General features: G+C 48.4%; 1 protein-coding gene across 1 annotated transcript in view; it reads left to right on the top strand.

The window, feature by feature from the left end:
• The first annotated feature begins 764 nt into the window (after positions 1-764).
• Positions 765-18,680, top strand: part of PCOLCE2 (procollagen C-endopeptidase enhancer 2) — a 51,381-nt gene continuing 33,465 nt past the window's right edge. The window contains exons 1-2 of the mRNA XM_066347361.1: positions 765-1,091; positions 2,234-2,342. Of these exons, the coding sequence (XP_066203458.1) occupies positions 1,015-1,091; positions 2,234-2,342 (186 nt within the window). The 5' untranslated portion in view covers positions 765-1,014. The remainder of the gene's footprint in view (positions 1,092-2,233; positions 2,343-18,680) is intronic.

Raw genomic sequence — 18,680 nt, 5'->3', positions numbered from 1 at the left:
AAAAATAAAGTTATTTTTCTATAATTAGAGGAAAGCCTTGATCTCACAAAGCTGGAGTTGCTGTTCTTAGAAAAACAAATTCTCTGTGAATCTTAACTTATCCTTTTCAGAGATGCTTGCAAAAAAAACACATTTTCCGAACCTGAGAGGTTGGGACGCAATGGTTCTGCCTCTGTCTCGTCACCTGACACAGTTAGTGACACAATGTCTCAGTGGCTGAAAACGCACGCCTGGCGCCTGCGCGGAAACCTTCCGTATTCTCACACACCAGCGACACAGGGAAGAACCTCCAGACGAGATATTCAAGAAAGACAACGAGAGCAGGGGCAAAAACAGGAGAAGCTCTCTTCTGTGTCCCCTTTCTTGCCTTAGGTGTGGGTGTTTGAAGGAGACAGAAATAAGGAATCCAGGTTTTTCAGCAAGCGCTCATACTTGTTTAAAAAGCCACTAGGGAAAAACACTTCCCAAAGCAAACCCTGACCCTACCACACCCCACACCCCATGACCGTCTGTGGATCCTGGAGGAAGCCAGGTCGCGCTTGGGTACCAAGGAGCGGCGGGGGGGGGGGGGGGGGGGGGGGGGGGCGGGGAGGTGGGGGTCACCCGTCCTCCCTGTCCCCACAGGCCCCTGCAGGTGGGTGGGACCGGGCTGTGGGTCCCAGGTGTGGGGAGGAGACGCCCGCCCGCCCCCGGAGAGGAGAGGAGGCGCTCCTGCCCGGGGCCGCCCCTCCCGCCTCCGAGAACAAACGGGATATTCAGCCGAGGCCAGTGGCTGCCAGCAACTCCTCGGGGAAATGAAACGTCGAGTCAGGCTGCACCGTGAGCGCCTTTAAAAGCGCCCGGACACCGCTGGACGCGCACACGCGGATACCTGGCTGCCCGCGGCCGTACGCGCGTGTGTGTGCGCGCGTGAGTGAGAGCGCGCGCCGCGTGTCCGAGCCGGGGCGCAGCAGAGTCCGAGTCGGCACTGTGCGCGGGGAGGCGGGCGAGCCGAGGGCGTCTGTCTCCACGGCCATGAGCGGTGCGCGCGCCTGGGCGGTGCTCGGCCTGCTGCTGGCGGCCCGGCTGTCGCGGCAGCAGCCCCCGGAGAGGTAATGCTCCCCGCCGGCTCCCTCCTCCTTTTCTCCCTCCTCCTCCTCCCCCCGGGGCAGCCCTGCAGCCTCGCGCGCAGCTCTGCGCAGTCCACTCCGGGCGCCCCGGGACCTGGTCCCGCACGCAGGCTGTCCCCAGGCCCCAGGTCCACGCCGGGCCGCGGGGCTCCCGGCTGGCTGCGGCCCCCCCGCCCTGGCCGCCAGCTGGCCACTCGGCTGGCCCGGCCACCACGTGGCGAGGGCGTCATCCGACCTGCGTCTTCCCTGCCCGCGTGTTTACGCGGACGGAGGGAAGCATTAGGGCCCACTTGTGTGGACTCTAGTTGACTTCTGATTTTTCCCCGGGGAGAAAGACCGATGCCTACTAGGGGAAAACTCGCGTGAGGCCCAGCAAGCTGCTCCCATCCACTTAACTCTTCGCCGACCTCTGAGCTGCCAGGCCGCCCCAGTACCTGGACCAGGGCACCCACCATGGCCAACTTGGGCATCTCCTCGAACACCTCCATCACTACAGACCTCCCTTTTCAGTGGGGGGGCTCTCCCGATGCCCAATGATTTTCAGAGAAAGAGAGGAGAATTAGGCATCTCTCCAAACCTAGGAAATGTCAACTTTTTTTTTGAATTAACCAATTGCTTGTCTACCTTGAAACCATGCACTTCACACAGCCTAGCTCTCATTTCTCTCACTGCCCCTCACTGGGTGGGGACTGCGGGAGGGAGAGGGGGTGGGGGAGGTGGAGGAGGGGAGAAGGGGGATAGAAGGTGAAGGAAGGAGAACACACAATACAGTATACAGATGATGTTATAGAATTGTGCGCTTCAAACCTGTATAATTGCATTAGCCAATAATTTTGATAAAAATTGAAATAAATAAAAAAATAAAATTTTCATTTACTAGTAAGATACTTGGAGGAATTGGCTGCCTCTGGATGGATGGATGGATGGATGGATGGATCTGGTGTTGTTATGATGGAGACAGGGAGCAACTGGACAGAACATGCTATCAGGCTATAATTGAAATCTCCTGAGAGCCAGCAAGCTTTCAGATCCCTTACGGTGCAGGCATTTATTGATCCACACTCACTTCATCCATATTAATAGACGCCTTTCTCTTGTTGACGTGTCCCCCTCCCGTTTCCCAGGCCCGGTTTCACGTGTGGCGGAGTTCTGACTGGAGAGTCTGGGTTTCTCGGCAGTGAAGGTTTTCCTGGAGTGTACCCTCCCAACAGCAAATGCACTTGGAAAATCACAGTGAGCACATTTTCAAACGGTCCTCTCCTGGGAGTGGGTGCCCAGAACAATGGAAGACAGGCTGCTTTTTTTCCCCCTCGGAGGTCAAGGTGCGGGTGAGGGGCCAGTGTCTGACGGTGAGATGTTGGATTTGTCGCAGCTATTGGGAGGTTTTTTATTAATAGAACTAGTGGCGCCCGGCATTAGCGATCGGAGAGCGTGCCAGACAGAGCTCGGAGGGATAAATCCTTAAAGCAGATGTGTTTCTGAGAACCCTGCGTTTCGTGGATTAAAAATTAAGGCTATTTTCAGTCAAAGGCCTGTGGCCCTGATTCTTAGAAGCTATTTGTTGCCTGTGCCTTGCATAACTGTCTCCCCCGGGGGAACAGAAGATCAAAGTCAGTGCTTACCCCTGACCACTTCGCGTGCATTACAGAAAAAGGGGCAGGGGAGGGAGACAAAAAGTCCCGGTTAATGTCCCCGACTTGAAACCACCAGTGAGAGCCATTAGAGAATGAGCATCGATTCCATTTATATGTGGAATCTGAAGGACAATATAAACGGACACACAGAACAGAAACAGACTCATAGACACAGAGAGCAGCCTGGAGGTGGCCAGAGGGAGGGGGGTGGGGGTCGGGTGAAAAGGTGAAGGGATTAAGTACAAATCGGTAGTTACACAGTGTCACAGGGATATAAAGTGCAGCATAGGGAATGAAGTCAGTAACGCTGTAGCAACTATGTAGGGTGCTGGGTGGGTAGTGGAAATATTGGGTGAATATTTTGTCAAATATCAGCTTGTCTAACCCCAAGCTCTACACTTGACACTAATATAATACAAAATAATATTGAATGGAACAAAAGTTAAATAAATTAGCAAAAAAAATAAATAAATAAGAAGAATAATCATCAGAGGGACAAAGGCTAATAAAATGCCTGTGCTGGTTAGTAATGGCATAGATGATGCTGAGGATAGGACTCAGATTTAAAGCCATCAGCTTTTCAGAAAAAGATGTTTGGATTTACAGTTAGCTAGATTGAGTCATCTTCCCCTGTCAGCAGAGTAGCGACTGTTTTCTTCTTCATTCTTTGGTTGTTGGGAAGCTGTTTGGTAATGGAACACCGTGGCTCACCGAGACATCCATTCACTCAGAATACGCCACCCACAGATTATGATTTTTAAAAGCAGCTCCCTCCAACAACAGCACTGTGTGCCAGACACTGTGCCAGGTAATGAACAAGGATAATCTCACTGAATGCTCCAGATCACTCTAAGAAAAGGGCATAATTATCCCCATTTTATAGAAGGGGAAGCAGAGGCCTAGAACAATTGGTATCAATCTATTTGACCAAACCTTTGGTAAGTCCAACTTTATGGAAAGTGAAACTTATTTTACAATGAGGCATTCCCAACAAGGTCATTTGATAGACAGATGAGAGGGGTTCCCCTCCATAATATAAGCCCTGACTCTGAGTGAGAGGGGTTCCCCTTCATAATATAAGCCCTGACTCTGATTGAGAGGGGTTCCCCTCCATAATATAAGCCCTGGTTCTGAGATGTATTGATGCCCTCCCATCAGATATCAACGACCTGATGAGCTGGCACAGACTCTACCATGTTGCAGCGCCTGGGGCCAGGAGAGCATAAGTCATAGAAAATACTTTTGAAATACTGGTATTAGCATAAATGTGAAAGATGACTCAGAAACAAACATAAAGGTAACCTCACCAGAGGTGGCGCAGTGGATTGAGCACCGCCCCAGGATGCTGAGGGCCCCGGGTTCAAAACACCAAGGTCCCTAGAGCGCGGGATTGCCAGCTTGAGCGTGGGGTCGCCCCCTTGAGTGCGGGATGATCGACATGACCCTGTGGTCACTGGCTTGAAGTCCAAAGTCACTGACCTGAAGCCCCAGGTGCTGGCTTGAGCTAGGGGTCCCTGGCTGGGCTTACGCACCCTCCCCTCACACACTTACAAAAAGCAATCAGTACACTAAAGTGAAGCAACGGTGAGTTGATGCTTCTCATCTCTCTCCTTCCACTTGCTCCCCTGCTTGTCTCTTTCTTTCTCTTAAAAAAAAAAAAAGTAACCTGGTTTTCATATTATAGTTGAATTTCATTGGAATTAAATGGCTACAAGGTCAAAATGACCCAAGAAATTTTATGACTGAGAGGAATCCTGGCCCCAACAAGGAGGAATTCACAGTTGGCTATTTATTTGGGGTGTTACGGGACACCCCTGTGTGGCGTCAGACTTGGATTAGGGGGGGCGGTGTCCAGTAAGGTTTTCCTTGGTAAAGAAAGGGGTGCCTCCAGAGAGGCCTGGCTGCCTCATTCTTCTGTGGGGGGCAGAGGAGGTGTAGATGCTTCGTTTGGACGCAGTGGAAGGCCTGTGGGCTCGGCAGTCACACCTCCGAGATTCACCTTCTCCTGTCACTCATCAGCCGTGTGACCAGGACGGATCTCTCCTAACCCTCCGGACTGTTGTGAAGATGCAGGAAGATAGTGCAGGTAGAGCCCTTGTTGTGAAGATACAGGACTGTTGTGAAGATGCAGGAAGATAGTGCAGGTAGAGCCCTTGTTGTGAAGATACAGGACTGTTGTGAAGATACAGGAAGATAGTGCAGGTAGAGCCCTTGGGCTCAGTGCCTGGGATGCAGTGAGTGCTCAATACATGCTCGCCATCACTGTTTGATTGCCATTATCCTCGTGATTGCTGGTGTTGAGTTGTCCTGTCTTCTGCCCCAACGTGGCAGGTCACTGCCCACTGCTACCCCTCACCACACTGGCCAGACTGGGCTTGTTGGCATCAGCTCAGAGCAATGCTGACCCTCAGGGAACAAGTACATGGTCATCTATATCGAGGAAGACCTTCCTCCTGTGCTTGGGTTCCCCGGTTGTAATCTTACCGGAGCAACTCTGTGTGAGCCGGGGCAGAGTCGGCTTCCAGAAACAGAGACCAACAACAACAGCGGCTCCGACAGAGGCTAAGTCCTCCCTCCCATAAAGGACCGTGGAGGTAGGCAGCCACCCAGGAGTCGTGTGGCGGCTTCACAACCATTAGGCACCCAGTTATCTTTCTCCCCCCCCCCCCGCTCTGCACACCCCCTTATGGTCCAAGATCTCTGCTCCTGTGCCAGCCATCACGTTCCTGTTCCAGCCGACTCCAAAGGGAACAAAGGCCAAACCTCCTCCCTTTAAGGACATCGTGCAGAATTACATGCCACTTGCTCCTTACCTGTCACTGGCTGGTTCTTAGGTATGTGGCCACTGCTGGCAGCAAGGTGGCTGAGGGTCACGTCTTCTGTCACTGTGGAAAGAAGGGAAAATGAGCAGTGGACAGGCAGTCTTGGTGACATACTGATTTGGGGCATGAAATTGAGAAACAAATGCCAACCTTTTTGGGGAGAGGGGAATAAAGAGTTGTCTCTAGAAAGCGGGGCTAAGGTGGAAGAAATGACGCCCGGTTCGCTTTCCGAGTTAGAGGCTGTACGGTTTCGTCTCTGGGCCCGTGGAGTTGTTCCTGCCGCCAGGGGCTGCCTCTCCGGTGCCTGCGTTCAGGCAGCCACCACGGCTCCTGGAGGAGCTGGGCACGCTCTCTTGGTCTTCACGAGAGCCTCAGCAGAGCGTGTACAAAGGCCCTGGGTGCCTCAAGGTTTCCTTGTGACACCACCTTTGTTTCTTTGTATCTCACAAGGAAGAGCACAGATTCGTTTGCGAAAACATCCGTGGCCCTCTGGTTTGTCGAAGTAGCGGACTGGAGCTCCCAGCTCCCGTGGACCGTAGCAGAGACGAAAGAACTGTGGTAGCGCTAACCCGGTAGCCCTGAGGCCTTTCATTCACTCAGTGATGTGTGTCAAGCGCTGGGCACTGTTGGGCGGCAGCGGCGAACCAGGCCGCCAGGCTCTTTGCCTTCGTGCTGCTGGTTTGGGGGTAGACAGGCAATTGTTGTTTGAAAAACAACAAGAAGAAATCAAGTATTGATAAATTATAGAACTAGAATAGATATCACATCACAGACAGAACAGCGATGATGGGGGGGGGACAGGAAATAACAAGTGTTGGCAAAGATGTGCAGAAATTGGAACCTTTGTGCATTACTGGTAGGAATGTCAACCGGTGCCACTGTGAAAACACTATGGCAGTTCCTCAAGAAATTAAATATCGAGGCCCTGGCTGGTTGGCTCAGTGGTAGAGCATCGGCCTGGCATGCAGGAGTCCCAGGTTCGATTCCTGGCCAGGGCACACAGGAGAAGCGCCCATCTGCTTCTCTATCCCTCTCCCTCTCCTTCCTCTCTGTCTCTCTCTTCCACTCCTGCAGCCAAGGCTCCATTGGAGCAAAATTGGCCTGGGCGCTGAGGACGGCTCTATGGCCTCTGCCTCAGGCACTAGAATAGCTCTGGTTGCAACAGAGCAACGCCCCAGATGGGCAGAGCATTGCCCCCTGGTGGGCATGCCGGGTGGATCCCGTTCGGGCGCATGCGGGAGTCTGTCTGACTGCCTCCCTGTTTCCAACTTCAGAAAGATACAAAAAAAAAAAAAAAAAAGAAAGTAAATATTGAGTTGCCGCATTACTAAGGCATTCCATGTCTGGGTCAATTCCCACGGGAAGGGAAAGCAGGGACTTGAACAGGTATTTCTGTGTCTGTGTTCATAACATCATCACTCACAATAGGTACAAGGCAGAGGCAATCCAGGTGTCTGTCCACAGAAGAATGGATAAACAAAACGTGGTACAGACATACAGGGAGCACTATTCAGCTACAAAGTAGAGAAATTCTGACACATGCCCTCCACATGGATGAAGACATCCTACGTGACATAAGTTAATCACAAAACGGTCAGTACTGTAGGACTCCACTTAGATGGAGCACCGAGAGCGGTCACATCATAGAGACAGAGTAGAGGGTGGTGGCCGAGGGCTGCGGGGAGCGAGAATGGGAGTTCATGTCTGATGAGGACAGAGTTTCCATCTGGGAAGATAAGAAAGTTCTGGAGGTGATGGTGATGGTCACACAACAGCATGGATGTACTCATGTCTCAGGACTGCACATTTAAAAATGGTTGAAAGGGTTAGCTTGGTGACGTATATTTTTTTTAATTTTTTAAAAATTTTTATTCCTGTATATTTTTTAATTTATTTATTCATTTTAGAGAGGAGAGGGAGAGACAGAGAGAGAGAAGGGGGGGGGAGGAGCTGGAAGCATCAACTCCCATATGTGCCTTGACCAGGCAAGCCCAGGGTTTCGAACCGGCGACCTCAGCATTTCCAGGTCGACTCTTTATCCACTGCGCCACCACAGGTCAGGCCTGGTGACGTATATTTTATCACAATAAAAATATATTAAAAATAAAGTGATGGAGACCCTGGCCGGTTGGCTCAGTAGTAGAGCATTGGCCTGGCGTGCGGAAGTCCCAGGTTCGGTTCCTGGCCAGGGCACACAGGAGAAGCATCCATCTGCTTCTCCACCCCTCCCCCTCTCCTTTCTCTCTATCTCTTCCCCTCCTGCAGCCAAGGCTCCATTGGAGCAAAGTTGGCCCTGGCACTGAGGACGACTCCATGGCCTCCGCCTCAGGTGCTAGAACGGCTCCAGCCACAATGGAGCAATGTCCCAGATGGGCAGAGCATCGACCCCTGGTGGGCATGCCAGGTGGATCCCGGTTGGGCACATGCGGGAGTTCGTCTGACTGCCTCCCCACTTCTCACTTCAGAAAAAACAAAAAAATAAAAATAAAGTGGTGGAATATTGTGCAAGTCCATTTACACGAAATGTCCAGAAAAGGAACCTATAGAAAGGGGAAAAGGAGATTGGTGGCTGCCTAGAGCAGGGGAGAGTTACAGGAATTAACAGGAAGTGGTCAGGTGGGATCTTATTGAGAGGATGGAAAGGTTTGAAAACTGCCAGTGATGGTTGTACAACTTGATGTACTAAAAATCACTAAATCATGCATGGGTGATTGAAATGGGTGATTTTATAATTTGTAAAATATACCTCAAGAAAGTTGCAAAACACACACACACACACGCACACACAACATGGTGGCGGGATAGAGAGTGGCTATGGTGTTTCATTTAGGTGGGATTGTCTGGGAAGGCCACTCTGAGAAGGTGACATTTAAGTGGAGTTAGCCATGTGAAAGACTGGGGAGGAGCATTTTAAGCAGAGAGACCAGCAAGTGCAAAAGTCCTGAGGTACAAAGAAACTTGATTTGTCTAAAGAACAGCCAGGCCAGCGTGGCTGGAACAAGGGGGACATGGGAGGAGAATGTAAACAGGTGAACAGAGCCCTACAGGTCATGGTGAGGAGAACTTTGAATTTTAATGGAACAGGAGTCCACTCAAGAATCTTAAGCAGAGGACTGAGGTTACAGTGTAGTCCCCCTTTACACAAGGGGAATATGTCCCAAACCCCCAGTGGATGCCTGAATCCAGAGACATACTGAACCCTATCTATACTATCTTTCCCCCTATACATACATATATACATATGATAAATTTTAATTGCACTAGATGAACAATAACTAGTAATAAAATAGAACAATTACAATGCTATATTGTAATAGAAGTTATGTGAATGTGGTCTCTCTCTCAAAATATCTTACTGTATTGTATGTACAGTGTGATTGTTCTGGACAAAGGGCTGACTCACGTCCTGGGTGGGATGGAGTGAGATTTCACCAGGCTACTCAGAAAGGCAAGCCATTTCAAACTTACGCATTGTGTATTTCTAGAATTTTCCATGTCCTATTCCGGGGCCATGGCTGACCACGGTTACGGGAGCCGTGGAAAGGGAAACCGTGGATAAGGGGTTCCTGCATCTGATTGGAAATACGGTCTGGCTGCTGAGTGGAGGAGGAACATAGGGAGTGGAGAGTGGAAGCAGGGAGACACCACATCAGTGGAGCTGGGGAGACAGGGGAGGGTGGAGTGGACCCGGGCGGTAACGAGGGAGGCGAGTAAGCACGGAGTCTCCCGCGTGCTGACTCGGCAGCTCGGAGTGCAGCTCCATCACCAGCCCAGGGGCGGGATGCACCTGGCTCCAGACAGGGCCATGCTTCGAGTGTGTCCTCCGAGGCTGTCAGGGGAAGCCCCCCCCCCCAGGGCTGGCAGAACCAGCCCATGTGTTTTCCTGCACCTGCAGTCAGTAAACCAGGATAGAGTGCCCTCTGGGCAACTCAGCGTCGTTCTTATTAAAGCAACACAGAGACCCCTCCAGATGGATGGGTCGTAGGGTGCCCTCCAACTTGGGATTCCCGTGGCTGGAGAGAAATACCCTCACAGTCCCTGCCTCTCATTCGATTCTTCCAGAGTGGAGGGGTGTCCCAGAAAGGTGGCTTCCACCACCACTTTGTTTTTACTCAACTCTGGTGGGGAGAGGGGTGAGGAAAGCCCGATTTCAGCGTCTGTACCTTTGAGAAGGATGAATGGTACCCACACACCCAAACTCCCTAGCCAGTTGTGCTGGGCCTTCTGGTACGGAAGTACAGGATACAGACTGGACATTCAGATCTGTCCTGCATGTCCACTAGCCAGCACTTTAACCTTTTCCTAGTGATTCCTTAGACTGCTGTACTGTCTACTACACCATTCACATGGGCTATCTAAATGTAAATGAATTAAAAAGTAAAAATGACAGATTTCAGTTCCTCGGCCACACCAGCCGCATGTCAAGTGCTCAGTAGCTGTGTGTGCACAGTACCATCCACATCAGCTAGTATAGAATACGGATACTTTCATCACAGAAATCTCCTCTGGTCACGGCTGTTCTAGAGAAGTTTCAAGCTCCGTTTTCACTGGTGTCAAGGTGTCGAGGATGCGGACGTGCCGTGCTGCTTAGCGGACTTCCGCTTTGCACACAGGGAAGCTGACACTTCTTCTGCATCGTTGTTGGAGCTGTGACTGGAATCCAGCCTCTGGACTCACTGCTATTTTTCTGGCCTCCAACTCTTGGTGACTCCATGTAGTCTCAGGTTTTACTCATTAATTTTGCTGTGTTCTCAAAAGTCAGATATTAAATGAGGTAATGGAAGGGTGAAGAAACCATTAAATATTTTGTAACCCACGATGGCGTGGAGGGTTTCTTAAGTTTTCTGTTGATTTTTAGGGTTGTTAACCTAAGAGCATCTGCATGAAATGGCTAGGGCAGGGGTTAGGTATGTTCTGACAGCAAAGGTATGTGTAATCCTCTGAAAAACGGTGTCTTTTCTCCTTAGCAGCTTGCGAGGACAAGTAGAATTAGGTTGAGGCAAAAGTCACCCCAAATGATTAAGGATGAGAACCAATAACTCAACCTATACCCCAGTCCTGCAACAAGAAATGAAATTCCAAGTACTGGCTTCCCAACCTCTGGAGCCCTGTATTTCAGTGGTCCTCCTGCCGGGTCCACGTGCCCCCAGGGGCAGGACTGTGCGCACCGTGTGCAGGAGACAGTGCGGCATCTCTGAGGTGTGAGAGGAACTCGGGAGAGTGGATCATTGTCAACGAGAGCACAGCCACTGTGATGTCGTTCGCGGACACGTAGGCCAGGCCCAGGCACCGGGCTGGGTGCTGGGACAGAAACATGAAGACAGAGGTGGTCTGAGCAGGGGGCTCCCCGTGATGCTGTGCTCCCCGGGCCCTCAGCGGAACGTGAGATAAAGCCCACCAGGTTTGCCTTCTTGGCCCCAGAGGCGGCCCGGCACGGAGATCACCTTTCCACATGAGAGGTCAGGGAAATTGCCACAGTCCTGTGGTCATTCACTGGGAAAGCAGAGGTTCATCTTGCCACCTCAACACAGAAGCTTTCAGAGGAAATCCGTATCTAACTGAATCAAGTCTTAAAACTCCTCTATTAGCCAGTTTTAACATCCTCTGCAGTACGGCCCCCTCCGCCCTGCCTGGGCTCCCAGCTTACCGGTCCCCTCTGTGGGCACTGAGCCCCTCCTTGTGCTGAGACAATGCTGAGTACACAGTAAGTGTTCAATAAATGCACACTTGTTCCAGGTTTTTAAGGATAAAAACAAGAGAGTCCCCAGACCATAGATAAAAGTGTGGAAGCTTTTATAAAAATATATGACTCTTGGGAAAAGCTGAACATTGACTAAATATTTGATATTGAGAGAGTATTGTTACTGTTTTCAGGTGTGATTATGGTGCTGTTTGTTTGTTTTGTTCTTTTTTAAATCCTTGTGTTTTGGACTGAATTGTTTCCCTAAAAATCCGTATGTTGAAGCTCGAACTTCCATGAGACTGTGTTTGGAGATGGGGCCTTTAAGGTGGTCATTAAGATTAAATGAGGTCCTAAGGTTGGGGTCCTGATCCAACAGGAGTGTTGTCCTTATAAGAGGAAGAGACAGCAGGGGGGCAGGGAGCGCAGAAGAAAGACCATCTGCACGTCAGGAAGGAAGGTCTCACCAGAAACCAACCCAGACGGCATCTTGATCCCCGCCTCTAACCCTCCAGAAGTATACGCCAGTAAATTTCTGTTGTTTAAAAAATCAAAAACAAAACGCCATTCCATGGATGATGTTATCATGAACTCATTGCAAACTTGGCAAACGACCGATACGTCTACTCCTTGGCCTTTTCATCCACAACCTGTGCGTTTTTAATCTCATCGTAGAATCAGAGTTCATATTGATGATTTCACGCATTTTAAAAAAATAGGTATCAGTAGCAAAATACATAACACCTTGTGAAAAAGACTCTTCAGAGTTGGACCTGGGCTAGGAATGGATGGCCCACTGAGTGGAACCGGCTGAACCTTTGAACTATGCAAATGAGAAGAAACTTTAGCCGAGAATGTCGGCGAACTCCCCTCCAATAGGTATATAGAAATGATTTAACATTGGTTCCTTAAACAATCCCATCTGAATGTGTTAGGCAGTTGCTCTTACTATCCTTCAGAAACAGCAATTAGTATGCAAAGATCAATGAAAATAACTTGAGTTCTTAGATTTAAAGCTGGGGAAACTCTACAAAACAGTTTTAAAATAAGATAAGCCATGTATGTGGTCCTATGGTTACAAATCATTGAAATTATGAGGTATTTAATATTTATTTTTATTTCAAAAAAATTTTTTTCAGGCACAGAGCCAATTATTGAAAGGTCCAGTTATTTTCGAGCTTGGGAAAAATCAAATGTTTGCGCCATTTAAAACTTGATATTTATTGAAGTCCTTTAACTCGGAAGTAAATAATGAGGGAGGGTGAGAAAGTCAAGACTTTGTCAGAAATGGCAGGAGAATTATAACAATGAGTGGAGTCAGTTCCTTTTAAGCTTGAAAGTATGTGGCAAATTTTTCCTTATTTAGCTAATTCATGCAGAAGAAAAAAAAAAGCATAAATTATATATGTGGGTTTTCAGATCTCCCAGGTAACACATGTACTATCAATTTGATAACTACCTATCCTGTTTTTCTATTCAGCTAGAAATTAAATATACTAGTTGTTATACAGAGCATAGATCTAAAATAATGTGTGGTTTTCAGCATACCTTCTGTCAACCCATGGTTGACGTCAGCTTAACGTCCACACGTATCCCCAGTTTGAGGTGAGGAAACTCTAGTCCGTTCAAAACAGCTCGACTGTGATACAGTCGAGCCTACCTGGGGCTGTGTGCCCCTCACTGCCGGTGTTCTCTGCTCTGTGCCAGTCTGGCTGGTATGTTATGATCTGGTCCCATCTGCTCTTGCTCTGCTGTTGAAGCTTCAGCTGCTCAGCTCCAACCCCAGAAAAACCATCTTACTTGGAAAGGCAAAGCAAGACTCCCACAGCCCTAGGAGAACTGCCTTATATAGACAGAAGTCTCCGCCCCTGGCCCCTGATTGGTCTGCCCTCATGCAAATGAGGACTCCAAATCCTCGCAGTTTGAGTGTTTCTAAAGGCACAGTCCTGATTGGTCTGAATGAAGCCACTCTGATTGGTCAGTGAAGAAGCTGATTGGGGGGAATACAGCTGCGCAGCTCTGATTGGATGGGTAAAGCCTCAGTCCTATTGGTTGAAATAGGATTCTGGAACTCCTCTATATAAGGGCTGGCTCAGGTGGTGGGAGCACAGTGCGAGCAGATCATTTGGTGCAGGCTTTTCCCTGAAGTGCAGTTTGCATGAGAGGTCGTTGTGTAGAAACGGCTGCCAGGCTTTCTGTTTTGTGTGTGGGTGTTTTTTTTGTTTTTTTGTTTTGTTTTGTTTTGTTTTTAGTCCAGTTAGCCCCTGGGAGCCCTTTTTAGAAAGTATCTTCTTTCTCAGGGTCTACACTTAAAATATATTGTATCGTTTTATTCATTTGCCTCCAATTCTGTGAGGGATACGTTTTAGTGTGCCCATTTTCATTAAGTGGGGAAACTGAGGTCTAAAGAACTTGTACAGTGCCTGAATATTGTTACGTTTGCAAATGGCATGAGAAGCACAAGATTTCTGGCTCAGTGACACAGATGCACCACTACACACTTATTTAGCAAACAGATAAACATTTATTCAGCTCTTATTGAGTACCTACCATGCGCTACACATTGGGTTGGGCCCAGGGCAGGTACAAAGACCAGCCATCGTTTCTGTTCTCTGGGAGTTTATAATAGGGTAAGGAGTAGACAAGAGCATCCGTAGTAGTCACATATGTAGATAATTACGATGTTTACTGTACGTGGTTTTCAGTATGGACAATTTGAAATACAGGCTTCTTTCCATTTATTTAAATTGTTAAAGGTCTTAGATCACTTAAGATGAAAATATTTACTGCCTCATGCAAATAATAGAAGATGCTATGACCCATTTTACACCTGTCTACTACTCTAAGACTGGAGAAATTGTTTCTATGCCCCTTTTGGTCGTTCGACCCCCGCCGGGGTCACGACCCACAGGTTGAGAACCGCTGCCCTTGTCTGATGGCACAGAGCTATTTACCATACACTCCTGGATATTCCCAAATATGCCTAATAAACAGTTATGGGCCATTGCCTTGGGAGTGATGTTATTAATGTATATTAAAGTCATCACACAGAACCCATGTTCCAAAGAGCCTGATTAAATTTAAGTGACATTCCTATTTTATTTAAAGAAGTAATAGATTAAAAATATGATGGGATTTATATCTTTATGATCACCTTCATGTGGCTTCATGAGCAGAAATTCCTCAGTGGTGGGCCATGGGCTGTGTAGAAATCGAAACATATAGTGATGTTCTGGTAAGATCAGTGCGAGGTATATCATTTGAGAAAACAAGTAGTGAATATAAACAGGAACTCAATATTTAAGTCAATTATACCTAAGGGCATAGCAAGGGATTCTAAAATTACTGTAACTATTATATGCCTGGCATAGGCGCTCAGGAGAGATAGGGGAATGGAATTTTGGCCTTAAACACATATTTCCTGGCTTTAAACTACATGTAGGATTTAGCATTATCCAAGAGACTTAAATACCAACCTTAACTACGGTTTTGTTTTGTTTTTTAAAAAAGTGTAACGTATGCATTGTTGGACTAGGCTCAGTTAGGTCAGCTGCCTGGATAATAATTTAACCCAGTGCTTGAGTTAATATGATTGACATCTGATTCCTCAGTAGAGATGACTATAATTAACAGAGAAAGTCTGAACGACCAGGCTTGAGCCCTGACTGATCAGCCTAAGAGCACCATAGCTGGGGTGGGGGTGGGGGTTGTATCATGTTTTAAATAATAGAGTACAATTCAGAGACTTTGTGATTCTTGATGACATTTAAACTGTCCCAGTTGGGTTTCAGGAGGTAAGATAGGGAAAAATGAAAACATTTTCCTTGCTGCCTCAATCCTTCTGGGAAGCAGGAGGAGTATAAATCCTAAATAAATAAGCAAGGAGGCGACATATTCCACTGGGTCCTCCATCCAGTTTTTTATGGTTTGGTGTTTTGTTTTGTTTTTCTAAATGTGTTGAGTTTTCCTCCTTTGCTTCTAAAGGTTTCTGCTGCTTGTCTTCCTTTGCTCTTTCACATGGGAATCAACTATGTTTTTATTGATTGAACACCTGATGTTTTATAAATGTGTTTGTAGTGCTTGTATTTTTTTTTTTTAAATTCATTTTAGCAAGAGAGGAAAGAAGAGAGAGAGAGAGAGAGAAAGAGATCAATTTGCTGTTCCACTTATTCATGCATTCATTGGTTGATTCTTGTATGTGCCCTGACCAGGGATCGAACCCACAACCTTGGCATGTTGGGACAATGCTCTAACCAACTGAGCCACGTGGCCAGGCTACTACTTGTATTTTCAGTGCGATGCTCAGGCAGATGCCTTAGAGAGGGCTAACTGAGTAGAGAAGGAAATGACAAAACATGAAAATGGAGTCTTCACTGGGTATTTCTTTTTTCTGAAAGAGGTTCTCTTTACTGGATTAATGACCAAAAAAGGTCATTCCTTTCTGAAACATCCCTATAATAATGGAGCACAGAGATAACGCATTGAAAACCCCTCTGTTACATACATTGAGAAGGTGTATAATAGAGGTTAGAAACCCAGAAAGAGTTTTTAAGAACATATTATTAAAAAGACTAATTTTTTTTTTTTTACTGTCACATCCTTTGCTCTCCTGAAGAGTTCAAGGTGTGATGTGGAATTGTGGGTGAGTTTGAATTATACCGTGACTTTGAAATCTTACAAATCTATCAGGTCCTGGCCCTGGCCTGTCGGCTCAGCAGTAGAGTGTCAACCCAGTGTGTGGAAGTCCCGGGTTCAATTCCCGGTCAGAGCACACAGGAGAAACATCCATCTGCTTCTCCACCCCTCCTCCTTCTCTCTCTGTCTCTCTTCCCTCCTGCAGCCATGGCTCAATCGGTTCAAGCAAGTTGGCCCCAGGTGCTGAGGATAGCTCCATGACCTCACCTCAGGTGCTAAAAATAGCTCAGTTGCTGAGCAACAGAGCACCAGCTCCAGATGGGCAGCGTATCACCTGGTAGGGGGCTTGCTAGGTGGATCCTGGTTGGGACACATGTGGGAGTCTGTCTCTGACTCCCTGCCTCTCACTTTAAAAAAAAAAGAAAATCTATCCAGTCCTGACAGTCAAGAAAAGAGAGAGCAGTCTCATTGGTTAATTGCTTTAAGAAGGTTTCTCCTTTTTTGCACATTGTTCTGCTTAGAATTAGGAAAGCATGCCTGTGGATGGCCGCTGTCCCAAGTCCCTTGCTGCACAGGAGCTTGATATGTGCATTGCCGGCCCCTGATCCGATGAAGAATGCCATTCGCGCCGTCAGCGTGTCTGCCGCCCCTCCCCACGAAGCAGCCCTCTCCACACAGCAGCTCTCCCCACGAAGCAGCCCCTCCCCACGAAGCAGCCCTCCCCACGAAGCAGCCCTCTCCACACCAGCAGTGGGGCTCTTTTGGACACTGTGACTTTTTTAGGCTCGCCACTGGGGAGAATAGCAGTGCTGTCTTCAGGTACACAGTTTGTTAGACAACGAGAGCCCATGGGGCTGGTGTCCGGGAAACCACCAATATAAACATCTACACAGAAATGAAACGGCCACACAGAAATGGGGAGGTGGCATGAGAGGTGCCCAAGCCTCTGCCATTAAATGTCACCTCTCATCCACTACCTCACCCCAAGGGCACTCCTGAGCATGACGCATAATGAAGCAGTGTGTCCCCCAGTGTGGAGCCAGCCGTGGCTGCCCCCAGGACCAGGCTGATGAGGACACGGGGAACTCAGTGGTGATTCTGATGCTGCTTTGTGCTCCTAGAAACAGATCAGTAGTCGATAGGGGGCCTGAGTGCTCACCACACACTGTCCAAAAGACCCAGGGCTACTGTGGACCTTGGGAAGAAATCGTAATGTATTAATTCATTTAAAACTATGTCCCGGCCAGGGCTGGAGGAGGTGTGAGGTGGCTCTTGCTGGTCAGGGAGGTGTCCCAGACATGAGTACCAGTGGCTCAGGGTGACCGGGTTCAGGATAGAGGGTTACACCTGTGGTGTTCCTCGGCAACTAGAACAACAATGGGCATCGGGGACGCTTGCTGACCTTCACTGGGAATGCGATGGGGGCTTCCAGAACTTTCTGAGGTTGACACTGGGGTCGGACCTGCTGTGCGAGGGTGATGTGAGGATGGAAGGGGCAGTAGGAGAAAGGCCCTGGGCACAGCGCTTGGGGTGAGCAGTCCTCAGGTAATGGTGTTGGCGATGACTTTTTTTCTTTTTTGCCAGGTAGCTAACACTGTGTTGGACACATGCAATGGGACTTGAGTGACAGAAAGAATGTATGTATGAATGAACGAAGAAATGAACCAGTGTATGGGGCAATTTCTCCACCACCTACCTTTAGGCAGAACCACACAGAAGCGATAGTTTCTGCAGAAAAGTATCCGTTGACCGCCAGACAGATCTGGAGATGGGGACTTGCTCTGTAAAATCTCGGAGTGGGTAGAATGCCGCGGTTGAAAGGGATGGTCTCACCCTGTGTCTGCCCTTCTGCGTCTCTGGCTGTGTTCTGTGTGTGCTGTCTGCCCCCGCCCCTGGGTTGGCGCCTTGTACTGGGTGACTGTCAGTCAGCAGGACAACATCCGTGACGCACACAGGGCAGCCTACCGTCGTGGGTTTAATGTCAGTGTCCGACTCTTCCCGCCCCTGCACGGGTGAGGGCGAACGTTCCGGATGCTTCCTGGAGGGAAGCTCCCCTCGCCCCCTCTCTATGCTGACATCCCACCGCAAGCGGCGGTGCCGGTGCAGGTTACACTTCTTGTCCGTGCGGTTGGACCACGAGGCGACATTCACGCTGGTTCGGAAGGCTGTGAGCTTGATGTGCACACCTGTTATGGATTGGAACGTGCAAACAGTTAAACGGGAAGACAAACAGTACAGACTAAGAGAGTATAGTCTATTAGCTAATTAACTTTAGGAAAAATACTAATTTTTTTTTTAGAGCCAACAAAAGCCTATGAAAATGTAAAGTAACATGAGGCTGAATGGTATAGATGAGGTCAATTATTCTTCTAACATATTTTAACATTTGTAGGCTTGTTGAATGAACTAGCATTATAACATAATATCATATTCAGCATTGTGTTTAAGTTTTAGGTATTTCATTTCTTATTTCTATTTTTTTTTAAACAAAGTGAGAGGAGGGGAGGCAGAGATACAGACTCTCGCACGCACCACAACCCAGATCCACCCAGCATGCCCCATATGAGGTGATGTTCTGCCCATCTGGGATCATTACTCCGTTGCTCAGCAACCAAGCTATTTTTAGCACCTGAGATGGATCCTCATTGCTGGGGCCAACTTGCGGACCAATCGAGCCATTGTTGGGAGGGGAAGAGAGAGAAAGAGAGAGAAAAGGGGGAGGGTGGAGAAGCAGATGAGCGCTTCTCCTGTGTGCCCTGATCAGGAATCAAACCCAGGACTTCCACACGCCTGCTGACTC

The sequence above is a fragment of the Saccopteryx leptura genome, chromosome 8, assembly GCF_036850995.1.
Source record: "Saccopteryx leptura isolate mSacLep1 chromosome 8, mSacLep1_pri_phased_curated, whole genome shotgun sequence".
Classification (NCBI taxonomy): Eukaryota; Metazoa; Chordata; class Mammalia; order Chiroptera; family Emballonuridae; genus Saccopteryx; species Saccopteryx leptura.
Note: the sequence above shows the minus strand (reverse complement) of the source record. Positions and strands in the feature narration are given on the sequence as shown.